A 14730-nucleotide genomic window follows, 5' to 3' on the forward strand; every position below is an offset into this window, starting at 1 on the left:
ATCATCTGGTGCTTTACACCAGCCAATGACTTTTAGATCCCCAAAGAAAAGCACAACAGAGAGAAAAATCTTGCCAGATGTCACTGACCCGCCTTCAATGATGAAGTATCTGAGTTTGTCATTGCTGTCCCGAGAAGGGGTTGCGTAACATTTGTTCAGCGTTAGAATCAGGTGGGTGGAATCTGCCCCGACAACGAAGACCCCGACATAAAGCACATCCCGAGTGGTTAGAACCACTTCACCTTGTCGATAGGGGTGCTTATAGGATGAGTTTTTGTACAATGCCATCTTGGTTGTGAAACTGCCTTCTTGTGTTGGGACTGTCAGGTTAATCACACTAAAGGAGAGAAATAAAGCTCATGAGAAAGCAACAGAAAGATCATCCTCTACAAAGGGGGAGGGGAATGGAGCGGGTCTAAGGGACAGGTACCAGGACATGGAGCTTTTCATATCTAGGTTGATAGTTTGAATACTGCAAAACTGAACGTTACCATCCAATGGACATTTGGTGGCTGATGTGACCCCAGTTTGATGTTCTCGATCGCACAACTGCCACCATAATTATCATTGACTGGCAGCTTATAACGGAGGCCAAAGGCTGAAGGGGCAATGCAAATGCCCTAAAAGTGCCTCCTACAGATCAAGGCTGAGACACATTGGCGGGGCAGCATGAGAGAAGCTAGCCTTCCACAGCCCATACTGTTCTTGTACTGTGGATTCATAATTTACAGACCATTAGGATCATCTAGTTTGACCTCCTTCATAACAGAGGCAAAGGAATTTCACCTAGTAATTCCTGAATCATGCCCATATCTTATGGCTGAGCTAGAGCACATTTTTCTTTACAACCCCCCCCAAGCCCCACCCTTCCATTCTTGATTTAAAGACATTAAATGATGAAGAATCCATCACATCCGTTGTGGGGTGTTGTAGTTACTTACTCTCACTGTTAAAATTTCTAGTCTGAATTAAGCTAGCTTCCTTTTCCAGGTTAAATAGAGGAGACTTTAGTCTCCAGGCTCTCAGACCAGCATTAAATTCACACACACAAACAGGAAAACCTAAAGCACACACAGGCCAGCCTTACCTGAGCATTGGCCTCACTACCGAATCCAGAGAAATTTTGATATCAAGCTCATACACGCACGAGAATTCCACATTGATGGTCCGGTCCCGGGTGATTATGTTTCCAGTGTTGTTTGCACTTTCAATCCACACAGTGTTTTTGTACATGATATGAGTGCCATTGGACTGTGCAGGAGAAAAAGAAACAAATATTATTCTTTTTAGGGGTTAACACATCCATCACGATTCCAGTTCACAGCTCTGAAAGCAGCACATAAACAATAATTTCCAAACAGACTGTGAACTGTTTGGGGGCAAGGATGGCTTTTTATTTTATATTTGTGCAGCACCTGGCATAATGAGGCCTTGATCCCTGACTGGAGCTTTTGGACGTTGCAGTAATAGATTATAATTAACAATCATAAATTAGCTTGTATCTATCTGCTAGACTGAAAAAAGACTAAACGTGTACAGAAGTACATATGTTACATTTATAACAGCACCATTCATCATAAAAGATCCTGTTGTGGAAAATTAACCACACAGTTGATTTTAGATCAGACAGCCTGAGGCTCCTTTATTTTATACAAGCATATATGCAAGGAGAGACAGCATGACCCCATGCAAGAGGTAAGCTGCTCTGCTTACTACAAATTTTACCATGATTATAAAGGTTAAAACCGCAAAACGTAGCACGCTGGTTACACATGTTATTTCCTTATTTGGAATATAATGTTAATAAAAAGCAAGCTGACCAATTAATTTTCCATCTATGGCAAAGCCCCAATTTTCCATCTATGGCTTCTCCTGTTATTGTCTTTGCCAGTCAAGTCTGCAGTTTGACCATTCTAACACCTTTTCTGTAGTCCGGACAGGAGGCTCAGCTGTTGTAATTTAACAGATCTCCTGGTTCCCCTTTATTCAATTCCAGTTCCTCTTTTGGGGGCCCTGACCATATCGTTCTTCCTCGGCATGCCCTTTGTACAGAAAAACAAGCTAAGCTAAGGCTCTAAATTATTTTTGCTCAAAGGCCTAGGGCCTAAGACAAAAGGGGGGGGTTGCTTTTCCCTGACAATCCCAACACAACATATACACACTACACGCACCACTTAAATCCAACCACCTCGGGGGCAGAACACATCATCTATTTAACAGTCCTCACAAATACCACGTCCCAGTGAAATGTCCAGGGAAATTTTAAGTAGGCAAAATTTAAGCCCCCAGTCTGGAATTTGGACAGTACACAAGCGCTAAGACCTTAAACTTTCTGCCATGCACACAAATGTGTTTGGAGCTGCCTATTAGAACACAAAGACAGAAAGAAAGAACCCACACTGTGAAGCGTGTGTATGTGATCATCCCCTAATGTAATTTAACGAAGCACTGAAGCATTATTCAGCCATTGTGACATCTGAGCTCAAATAATAAACCTGACACCAAAATGAATGCATGTTTTTCTCTCTCTCCTTTCTTTGCTGTTTGGTTCTGTTCCATGGCATGTGTTTCCACATATCACCCCAGCAGCAGCTATGTTGTAATCATGCACCATTAAACAGGAGCTGCCTCCCCCACTCCTCTCTCACCTGCACAATGTTTCCGCAGTTCCCCTTGGTGTTGTTGATCTGGAAGGAGATGAAGTCTTCTCCTTCGATGCCAGGGCAGTGGCGGTCATTCACGCGCACACCTTCTCTCTCAAAGCCCAGCTGGAAGAGCTTGCACTTGGAGATGGACACTTCCATCTGTGCCGCTTTGCAGGTCACCTCTGCGTCGATGATGTCGTGCGTGTCTAGGAGCAACACAGGCTGTTTTAAAGGACGATAAACAACTGAGAGTCGGCACTGAGCTGGCCAATCAGGAGGGGATGTTCTGGGCACGTCAGCATTAGAGATTATAGAACTGCTGGTTATTGTACGATCAGTAAAACTGGAACCAGTGAGGGATGTAAAGAATAGGGATGGATCAAACCAGAACACTAGGTCCGACAGTCCCACCTACCCCACTGACTTCGGGAAAGTCAGATCCAGATCTAGATCTAAACTTGTGACTCTGGCCCCCTACTACAGAAAGGATGTGGAGAAATTGGAGAGAGAGAGGGCAACGAAGAGGATTAGGAGGCTGGGGCATATGACATATGAGGAGAGGCTGAGGGAACTGGGATTGTTTAGTGTGCAGTAGAGAAGAGTGAAGGGGGATTTGATAGCAACCTTCAACTATCCGAAGGGGGTTTTCAAAGTGGATGGAGCTTGGCAGTTCTCAGTGATGGCAGATCACAGATCAGGGAGCAATGGTCTCAAATTGCAGTGGGGGAGGTCTAGGTTGGATATTAGGAAAAACTATTGCACTGGTGAAGCACTGGAATGGGTTCCCTAGGGAGGTGGTGGAATCTCCATCCGTAGAGGTTTTTAAGGCCCTGCTTGACAAAGTCCTGGCTGGGATGATTTGGTTGCTGTTGGTCCTGCTTGGAGCAGGGGGTTAGACTACATGATCTCCTGAGGTCTCTTCCAACCCTAATCTTCTATGATTCTATAATGTATTCAACGGGCCCCTACAATTCAGGCCCATCCCTAGCATAAACTGAACAATGAAATGAACCACAGTATCCACAGCTTTAGATGAGGATAGAAGAGGTTAATTGCTCAGAAGGGTGAACTCCCTTTTATAGGCTCAATTTGCACCCACGGTTGAGTTGCAGGTGCAAGGTGGATTAGCCAGAAATTCAAGTGCGCAGATTTGCACTTGCAGTTCATTTTGTGGCTGCAGACTGCACCCACTGACAGGGAGGCTGGCACTCAGTCCTGGCCTGAAACACTTGCAGCGGCCGTGTGAGCTGCTGTCTTGAAAGCAGCCAGCCAGAATTACACAGTGGGCTCTCCCATCTATACAGCATCAATGAATCACTCCAAAGACAAGCCTCAGAACTCAGAGGTAGATAGTGTCTCTCTTACAGATAGTGGCCAGGGAGTTGGGTGACTAGCAGCACGTGTGAAAAATCAGGACACCGGGGGTGTGTGTGTGTGTGTTAATAAGTGCCTATGTAAGACAAAGCCTCGAATATTGGTACCATCCCTATAAAATAGGGACGTCTGGTCATCCTAGGTGGGAGGCCTATCATAAAGGCAAGAGTGACAGAGCCGAAGGGGATGTCTTAGTAGTCTAAGCACCAGGTTTACTGGCAGTGTAGCCATAGGATAGTTTAGATCAGGGGTCAGCAACCTTTCAGAAGTGCTGTGCCGAGTCTGCATTTATTCCCTCTAATTTAAGGTTTTGTGTGCCAGTAATACATTGTAACGTTTTTAGAAGGTCTCTTTCTATAAGTCTGTAATATAGAACTAAACTATTTTTGTATGGAAAGTAAATAAGGTTTTTAAAATATTTAAAAAGCTTCATTTAAAATTAAATTAAAATGCGGAGCCCCCCACCCGGACTGGTGGCCAGGACCTGGGCAGCGTGAGTGCCACTGAAAATCAGCTCGCGTGCCGCCTTTGGCACACGTGCCATAGGTTGCCTACCCCTGGTTTAGATTCTATTCTCTGGAGCTGTAGGTTGAAATCCTGGCAGCACTGACTCAGCCCTTCATCTCCCCAAGGGAGTTAGACTGACTTCCATGATGCTTCTATGTCTCAAAATCTGAGCTGTGGTGAGGATGTTAAATGATCACAGGAGAGGTTTTCTAACAGTATTGGGGCTTTGGGTGGGATGTTCTTGGCCTAAAGTCCTCTCCCTGACACTATACAATGAGCTAATCGGCTGCCACCTTCCACCCAGAGGTGACTGGTGCATGTGGAACTGCCTCCCACTTGGCCAACGTATTGGGCGGCTGAACCCAGAACTAAAAGCATCAGCTGCTCCTGTTTGAGCTCTCGAGCCTAGGGCCCCCTACAGCAGGGTTATAACAGCTCATGTCCTCTATAGATGGGTATCATGTAACACACACCCCAGTGGGTTATATGGGTAGCCCTTTGGGAATCTTTGTGATGAAAGCTGGTACATAAATGTAAGTTGTTGTTATCATTCCTATTGTGATAGCTCCTGGGAGCCCTACTCATGGACCAGGACCACGCTGCACTTGGCACTGGACAGACATAACAAAACGACCACCCCGAAGAGTTCGCTGTCTAAGTATCCTTGCCCTTGTTATACAAATGAGGAAACTTAGGCACAGAGCAGGGAAAGGACTTGCTCAAAGTCAAGCTCTGAGTCTGAAGACTAGAAGTCCTGACTCCCCAGGCACCGGCTATAACCACCAGACCATACTCTCCTAATCTCCACGTCTTTTCTGGAGTCTTATTATTTATTTTGTTAACTGAATGTTATTTGTGCTGCCTTCAGAGTTCCATTATTTGTGCAAAATAGAGCAAGGCAGATTAACTGTAACTTCATTAAGATGGATATGCTTGGTGCTTAGGAGTGTGCATTTGCATATATTACCAGCTCTGTTGGTGCAAAGCTGCTGTGACTGGACCCTGTATGCCACCTCTTATGCATGCTACATGGGTATGAGTCCCTACTGACGTGCCTATGTGCTGGCTACTCTTCTGCATTGTCGCACCAGCTGGTCTGATGATGACACTGTGAGAAAAGTTGCTAAGATTTTCTAAAAGTTCTTGTTGTCACGATCCTGTCCTGCAGCTTAAGCTGTCTTGATTCTTCTTTGCTCTTAGAGTTGTGACAACAAAATGGGTCTGAGACCTCAGGACATCTGGGTTCTTTTCTCAATTCTGCCAAAGATTTACTGGGTGACCTTGAAAATGTCACTTAACTGCTCTGTGCCTCAGTTTCCCCATCTCTAAAATGGGGGTAGCATTTCCCTAGCTCCCAGGGTGGGGAATTAATTCAATATCTGAAGAGTGCATTGAGATCCTCAGATGGAAGGACTAAGGGATGGGCTAAGTGACTTCATTTGGAAGAGCTTTGGACAATGCTTTCGTAAAGGTTATTTGCATGAGGGATTGACAGGACACAGCTCAGACCCTCTGTGCTGGCCTACACGGTTTTTGAGAAGTGGTGATTTTCTCTAGGGATGTATCTATGAGCAGATCCAGGGGGTCATTTGCCACCCCTTGACACATCTCTTTCTGTGTCTCTTCCCTCAGGGGAGGCAGGTTTGAACTGAGGGCTGGGGTTCTTTTCTCACCTAATCCGTTTCCTATATTAGCCAGTTTTAAGTTTGCATGTGTCGTGTTCTCGCCTACCTTAGACTGAGCACGTTTTGCACGGTCTGTGCCATTATGTCACTCGAGCTGGGGAGGGGAATGCACGCACAGTACAGAAGGGTCAAAAGTAGCTTGCAAAATCCAATGCCTTTGAACCCTGTTAATGGGATGGCTGCTTCCCATTCCCCATAACTGCAAGGTGAAGAATAAAGCTAAGCAGGTTTTCATTGCCAGTGAATTTAGATGGCAAGCAATTTATATCCATTGATTGAGGAGGAGAGGACTGGGCAAAATTGATTTTTGATTTTTAAAAATGTATGCATATTTCTATGGAAATTAGGTGAGGCCCTGGGGCTCCCAGAAAGTTGAAAACAGGGCTGACTGAAGTAGCAGAAAATATGCCATTGGAAATGCTCCTTCTTTGGCCCTTGATGGAAAGACTAGCTGAATTAATAGAAGTTTTCAATACCTAGGACTAAATCCTCATGTGGTGTAGATCTACATAGCATCACCAAAATCAGAAGAACTATGCCAGTTTCCATCTGCTGAGAATTTGCCCCGTTATTTCCCTGATTGCATGAAAGTCTGCTCCAGGCAGGAGTCATCTTTCAGCATAGACAGGCTGTGTGATTTGTCAGGGGCTACTAGTGAATTTCTGGTTTTGGTTCATGGTATATTATCCCACAGACTAACATGTTGTGTCTATGTAATATTATCTGCTTTTGTATTGTCCAGTCTTGCAACTTTGACAAGTTGTAAAATTGCATCATTCCATAATTTTATTGGAAATCACATGAAGCATGCAATATTTGGAAACATGTATGAGCAGTAAAATCATTTACCTTTTTGTACTTTTCATTGTCTGTTTCTTTATGAAAATCAATAAAAATCACACAAAAAAAATCTCCATTTTTACCAGTGGGACCAGATTTTAGATGCCATCTGACATGTTGGGAATTAAAATCAACCCAACACCACCTTGCTCTTCTACAGCACATTCCATTTGAAGATCTCATAAAGCTTTCCAAACATTAGTGATTTTAGGTAGCATTAGCCCTATTTTACAGATTGGGAAACTGAAGCATAGGGAAGTGACTTGCCCGGGGTCACAACGCAAGTCAGTGGCAGGGACATGAGTAGAACCAAGGAGCATTGACAAGTAGGTCTTGGTGCTTTAATCACATAAACACCTTTCCTCGCTAGAGTACTGTAGCTCCACTTGATTTGAGGTTGGAACTTTGTGTGGGTCTGAGTGGGAAGTGGTTACTGAAGGAGTGGGCTTATCTGTGTCCCATATAAATACATAAGGCCCGTTTTTAACTTAGTTAAAAACACTAGAGCAAATGTTGCAATTAGCTGCCCGAGACACGGAGTGGATGCATGTGGGGTCACTCACTGTTTCCATAGGGTGGAGGTTCGATACAACCGCACAGCTCCCCTCCATTGTCAAGCTCACAGCTTCTGTTGGGACAGTCGGCCCCCACACAGGGATCTTCAACCACTCCTGCTAAAAAGGAAAAGACAGACGAAGACAACAACTTTATTTTCAGACCAGTACCCATACAATTCTTTATTACCCCACTAAACCCCTGCAGTGTTGGTAACTCCAGCAATTTTATCTCATGCTATTGGATGGGGTTTTAAAGCCCCAGCTCCTGGAGTCATGTGAATACATGAGAATATCAGCTTTCCATTAAAAAAAAAATTCAAGCTCTCCTAGGGGACCTATTGCTAATTGCTCTGGCTCCCATCTCTCTGCACTAGCCTCGCGCTGACTGAGACTGCAATCCAGCCAGATACAGAGGATGGTGCTCCTAAGCGATAGGGGGTACAGGGCAGGGAAGGGAACAGGGCTAGACTAGCTCTCTTACAGCAATTCTCCTTCTCTATCCACTCAGTGCTGAGGATCCCGAAGGAGCGGCAGGCCTCTCCGTAGGCAGCAAGAGAGCCACAGAGCTGGAACTTCTTGTGGTTGTAGCAGCCATCGAGGAAGCACGACTCATAGAAGGGCAGTGGATCCAGCAGCCCGTAGCAGGGCTGGAAGAAGCCTTTCATGTCTGTCAGCTTGAGGCAGTAGCCATCGCTCTGCAGCTTCTGGATCTGCACATTGTCACAGGCGGCAGCGTACTGGGAGTACTGGAGCTCGTTACAGCTGGGAGCGAGGGATTAAATGAAGGACATCAGCCTGGAATCGTGTGAAACAACGAGTCCCTAAATCCTCTCCTGAGGTGAAGCCACAGACAAACAGACTGCTCAGGTCACCTTGTTCTTTCCTCATTATTACCCCACTGTCCCCTCTCATGTATTTTCTAGTTCTTTTCAACTCTTATTACGAGACACTCATGAATCCAGGGTGAAATTCACCCCTGTGTAGGCCAATACAAGGGCTATGGGCCACTTAAATCCCATGTCCACCAGAGATGCAGGTAGGCCATAGTCCTTGGGCTGGCCCCTTTGAAGATTAGATTCCTCCCTAATCTTTGGTAAGCATCTCTTCACGTCTGAGGCCAGGTTTTTAAAGGGCCAGCCTCTCTTTCCGTGTGCACTATTTGCACCTTCAGTGCTTGCATCCATAATTCCTGGTGGTGGGATTTGCAAATGTTCTTAGCGATCTAGGAACCCAAGCACCACTGACTGACTTAAGTACTTTTCCCATCTTGACCTCTTCGGCTAGGCATTTCAAAGGAATCTAAGGGTAACCAAATCCTACTGAACTTTAGGTGTGTCTAACTCCCTTAGACTATTTAGAAAATCACAAGCTTAATTCCTCGTGCTTCCACAGCTAACTCTCTGACTTGCACCTACAATCAGGTATGTAGCTATCACCATCTAAATGGTAGACTCTATGCCTACCATGAACCATATGTGCTAGTACCACAAGCAGAACTTTGGCAGGTACAAATTAGTTGGGCAGAGGGAGCCTTTGAAAATCTGGACTGCTCCTGGCACACCTAAAACTCCTAAGATGTTGAGATCTCGGATTCAATCCCCACTGCTAACAACCCACTCCAGGGGAGGCAGCAAAGTAAGTGGTGGCTTGCACAGGGATTTGAGCTAGAGAGATCTCTGCAGCTTAGGACAAGCTTCCCCAGCCAGCGGGAGCGTATAACCCACACCTACTCAGTGTAGTGTTCTGGGCCATGTATAGAGGTTGACATGCCGACTAGAGTGCACCACTAGGGGTGCAGGATAGGGCACAGGACACATGTTCAAAGCTGTCTTCCAATTAGGTAAGGCCAATCTCTATTTACACCAAGTCTCCTTTACCCCATTTTGGCAGTGTAAAGGAGCCCTAAAGTAGGCGTATATGTAACTTACCTGCACGTTAAGGCCCCTTTGCACAACCAGAGTGGTGTGATATGGCCTTAGTATAAATGATCCTATAGGATTTAGGAACTGTCTTTTTGTCATATATTTGTACAGCACCTTGCACACTGGGGTCTGGCTCTCAGGTGCTATGACAAGGCAAATGAACACCACTAATGAGGGTAAAACCTGCAGGGTTCTCTAGAAATTACACTACAACCCACGAGAAATGAAGAGCAAATGATGTCATTTCTGTAGGTGATCTGAGCCCTCCTATGGAATTCTATAGGGAGACAGAGTTCGCTATTAAATTCCATGGCAGAGTTCACACCACTCCAGATTATTGTTCCCTATTAAATACTACAGCGCTTTCCCTCCAGGGCTTGTTCCCCTGCAGCGAGCTGTGGATGGGTTCCTGATACACAACATGGGGGCCCACTGGTCAAGGGCGAAACACTCATTGACTCCAAGAGGAACCTCGGGTGCATCTACACACGAGGCCCCAGGCTCACCTCTTCTGCATGCCATTGGTTTTCCAGCTCTGGGCCAGCACCACGCTGCTGATGACCGGCTTCCCCCTCAGGGTGACGTAATCGTCAGTCCGGTCCCCGTTGAAGTTGCCGCACAGGCCACACACTTTGTTCTGCAGCCTCTCGCTGATGCTGATTTTGATGATGTTGAAGCCGTTGTAGAGGATCTGGATATCCGGGCTGGTGTCGATCACCAGGAAGCCCTCCATGCTGTAGATTTTGGTCGCCAGCCCCGTGACGAAGGGGATGGTCACTTGGGTGCCATTCACCTACTCAAAGAGAGGAGGTAATGCTGAAGCCACTCACCTCTCAACACTCCATGCCAAGGGACAGACTGAACCTGATAGACACAGGTCCCCGCAGCGGGCAGCATGGGGAACATCCCTTCATGCTGCCCCTCTCCCTCCCTGCCACCAGCCAGCTCTGTAATGGAGGTGGGGCAAGGCCAGGATCCTGCTTACTCCCTGTCCCTTTTGGAGTCTTCTAGCATTCTAGGAGGGAGAAGTGCTTGGGATATGCATTAGATTATGCCAGCTCTTCACATGAGGAATAATAGAATCACAGAATGTCAGGGTTGGAAGGGACCTCAGGAGGTCATCTAGGCCAACCCCCTGCTCAAGGCAGGACCAACACCCACTAAGCAAGACCAACACCCACTCAGCTCAACGGAGATCGTCAGCTCTTTGAGACAGGGACCATCTGTCTGTTCAGCACCTAGACCACAGTGGAGTCCTGGCCCCACGAGGTTCCCTCAGTTCAAATAATCAGTAACCCAAGCCAAACTCCATGCTCAAATCCATCTCTCACGACAGCGTCACAGGAGGCAGATCTAGTGAGGAAGCACTGCAAAAACCTTCCTCTTTGCTTTACCTCCCTTCTGCCCTACGGAGAACGACATTCCCAGCCACCGCCTTCCCCTCCCCCAAGCAGAGCTTCCTAGAACCTAACAAGGAAAATGAGCCAGAGGCTCCATGAACATCCCTAAAGCCTTTGCTGTGGCCAGCTGGTCACCCAGTGCTAGATACTATGGTGATGGGCTGAGTACAACTTGCTAACAGAGACAGTGTAGCCAGGAGGTGATGGGGATGTTCCTATGCAGGGAGGGAGTGGCAACTGGTTTTTCCACTTTGGAGAATCCCAACCTAGCCCTGCCCCTTGGTGGCCAGATACTTTCCCTCCTCTCTGTGCCAGTGGGCTGTAGCCCAGTCCCAGAGAGTGGCTAGGCCCCTAAGCGTTTCAGGACAGAGCAGAGGAGACCCATGACCAGCGCTTTACCTTGATGGTGTTCTGGTCGCTGATGAGAATCTGCTCCTCGTTGATGTAGAAATACACCGGGGAGATGACGGTGAGGTTGGGCGACGACCACTTGTCGAAGTTGATGATCAGCTGGAAGGAAAAGTCGGGGAGCTTCTGGCAGATGGTGGAGAGGACGAAGGCGCAGTTGGCTGGGAAGTGGAGGAAGGCGCCGTCGAAGGTGCGGAAGACCCCGCCACCCGCCGCCAGGCAGTAGGAGCTCTTGGTGCTGAAGCAACCGCGGACGCCGTTGCGGAGGGCACACTCCTCATCTGACTTGCACTGCCGCGGGTCGCACTGGATGAGGTTGCGGCGGAAGCAACGGCAGCGCCGGGTGCAGTCGCTGTTCCAGAACAGCTGCTTGGGCTGAAGAATGAAACAAGGGGAAAAGCCATTTTACTGGTGGGGAGGGAAGGGAATAAATCTACTGTGCTCAACGGTAAGGCTCAGCTCAGGAGCCCATCACCAGAGCCTCTGGGCTCATGTAAAATTGTAGCACTCTAGACTCTCTCAGCACAGTTGCCCACCCACTGTCCTGGCCAAACTTTGTGGAAGGAGATGGGCCTTATTCACAGTAGTATTATGGTAATGCCTAGAGGTTCCAGCTGTGATCAGGGCCCTGTTATAGAATCATAGACCCATAGGGTTAGAAGGGACCACCAAGGTCATCTAGTCTAACCCCCTGCCAAGATACAGGATTGTGCTAGGTGCTGTACATACACACAGTAAGGGACAACATCCTGAAGAGCTGACAATCTAAACAGGTAGGACAGACAAAGGCTGGAAGGAAGAAAGGATTATTATCCCCACTTTGCACCCGGGCAGCTGAGGCCCGGAGAGATACGTGACTTGCCCATGGTCACCCAGGGAGTCTGTGGCAGAGCTGAGATGGGGCCACAGATTGCACTATAGGTCAACAATGCAACTGTCAGACCCAGAGAGGTTGAATTCTGGTTGGAGGAGCTCTCTGCTGCCATCTCCTCTGGAGGGTTAAGTGGCAGCATGTCAATTTGGACAGCTCAGGCTCAGCTAATCTGACCTGTGGGATAGAACTGGCAACACTTCAGCCAGTAGAGGGCAGTGGTAGCACGTCCATGCTAACACTTATGTGGTAATCTCCGATCAGATCATTGATCCATCCAGTCCAATATCCCACCTCGAGAAATGGCCAATACCCAATCCTTCACAGCAAGGTGAAAAAACAACAACCCTATAATGCCAATAGCACAGTCTTGTACACAGGGCAAAGAGTCTTTGCAGAGCCCTGGGAGGTTCAGTTTATGCCCTAAAGCCTGAAATTTAATTAGCTTTTTGCAGAAGCACAAAACAGTGATTAATCATCATAAAATCAGCCAGCCCTTTGAAAAAGCCCAGCTGCAGGATTGGACGCTACGCAGCAACATTCAATAGACACAAGGGTGACCAACAGATAAAAAGAATCCAACTGCGCTGAAATCTTTGGAAGCTGCAAAAGTGAGGAAATTGAAAGTTTCTGTTTCCACAGCAACCTTCCCCTCTTTCACTCAAGCTCGCAGGGCTATAAATATCCTGTTGACCAACTTTTCGTACTGTTCCAGCAGAACACAAATTAACTTTGACCCCTGTATCAGATTCATAGAACAACTGGACGTACAGGCTTGCTTTGTTTCTGATAAGAATGTCAGCACCGCAGTTTTTGAAGGAGAAAAACAGCCCCCCTGCGGGAGTATGGATGAAGACAACTAGTAAACAAGCCAGTCTTTTCGAGAAGCATCCTGCATGAGGATGATTTTAGCACAACAGACGTGCTGTGATTTTTGCTTTAACAAGAGACACGTTAAATCTACTCTAGAGACAGATTTTCAAAGGGTGGATTCCTCCCAGGAGCCCACAACTTTCACCCACACGCACGTACTTTTGGGCATGATCATCTGTGTATGTGGACTGTTGCCTTGGGCTAAATTCCATCACCCATGCTTGCAAAGGATGGAATCTATTGCTGATAAGCTTGCAAAAAGTGCATGCAAAATTGGCTGATAGCAAGCATTTAGAAAGGTAAGAATTGAGACATAATTGTGACACTTTTCAAAAGCCAGGACCGAAGAGTCCCGTTTTCAAACGTGGGCTCTGTAACTACATTCTAGTCTACAGCAGATAATGTCGACAGGCACATTTATAGTGTGAATCCCCCTCGTGGAAATAGTGGAGCTTCTGCAGGCACCTGCGTGCTTTACCAGTTAAGCTGTGTCTATACTAGGTGTTTTGCCGGTATAAAAATTTCAGGGGGCAGGGGGAATCACGCCCCTAACCAACAGTACTATGCTGTTAGAAGTTTCTAGATCTGGCTTTGAACAGTTGAGTCTGCTCCAGCTCTAGACATGCAGATCAGCATATCCACGCTCATCTGACATCCTGTGACCCCCATCATCAAACTCAGTAAGTTAGTGGTGGTGAGGAATAGAACTCAGGAGTCCTGACTCCTGGTCCTCCTTCCCTCAGCTCTTTGAACATTTCTTCTCTATACTACTAAATAAGTCCCTAACTAGGTGGGTGAGGTAATATCTTTTATTGGACCATCTTCTGTTGGTGAGAGAGAGAGAGAAGCTTTCAAGCTTACACAGAGCTCGGTGTTAACTTGAAAGTTTGTCTGTCTCATCAACAGAAGTTGGTCCAATAAAATATACTAACCCAGCCACCTTGTCTCTCTCATATTCTGGGACTGACACAGCTACAACAACACTGCATACAAATAACAACATACACATATAGCTTCACTGATCTGACATTTTCAATGGGGGAAAAAAATTACTCTGGGGCTAATGTCCACCCATCTCAAATGTCCCTCATTTTAGTCCCAAAGTTATGCATGTTCCACGTGAATGTGGGGCCCTCAAACTCTTACTGTTGAAAATTATTTCCAGCAGAAATGCTGAATTGTGGAAGTGAGGTGATAGACAGAGTTATTGACATTAATGGAAGGAATCCCATAACATTTGAGCTCTCCTCCGAGTACCGTGTACCCCTCATCTGAGGGCTTTCTGTGCCCAGTATTTGGGTCCGAGCATTTTGAGATGCTAACCAACTTCTGTGCCCAATTTAAGCCTAAAATAATAACAACAACAACTAGTTATAAGCTACTGAAAAGCAGTGTGGATTAGTAGCAGTACAGCAGCCACTAAGGTTCTGCTAGGCATGGTAGCATTACTTTTCAAGCGCACTAATACAGCCATTTTAATACTGTTATTTGTATAACTGTAGTGCCTAGGGGCCCCAGTCAAGAATCACGACTGCTTTGTGGTAGGTGCTGCACAAACACAGAACAAACAAACAAAAATGTTTTTGCATCTACAATGAGAACACCAAAGATTTTTGGTCAATGAACTGTTTCATCCTGCTATCGAACG

At 46.5% G+C, this 14730-nt stretch overlaps 1 protein-coding gene across 1 annotated transcript in view; it reads right to left on the reverse strand.

The window, feature by feature from the left end:
* TECTA (tectorin alpha) overlaps window positions 1-14730 on the reverse strand; it is a 63640-nt gene that overhangs the window by 5645 nt on the left and 43265 nt on the right. The window contains exons 14-20 of the mRNA XM_030538093.1: window positions 11330-11713; window positions 10037-10323; window positions 8090-8370; window positions 7615-7725; window positions 2649-2851; window positions 1088-1251; window positions 89-337 (exon numbers count right to left, since the gene is read on the reverse strand). Coding sequence (XP_030393953.1) covers window positions 89-337; window positions 1088-1251; window positions 2649-2851; window positions 7615-7725; window positions 8090-8370; window positions 10037-10323; window positions 11330-11713 — 1679 coding nt within the window. The remainder of the gene's footprint in view (window positions 1-88; window positions 338-1087; window positions 1252-2648; window positions 2852-7614; window positions 7726-8089; window positions 8371-10036; window positions 10324-11329; window positions 11714-14730) is intronic.

This window comes from Gopherus evgoodei, chromosome 19 (genome assembly GCF_007399415.2).
Source record: "Gopherus evgoodei ecotype Sinaloan lineage chromosome 19, rGopEvg1_v1.p, whole genome shotgun sequence".
Taxonomy (NCBI): domain Eukaryota; kingdom Metazoa; phylum Chordata; order Testudines; family Testudinidae; genus Gopherus; species Gopherus evgoodei.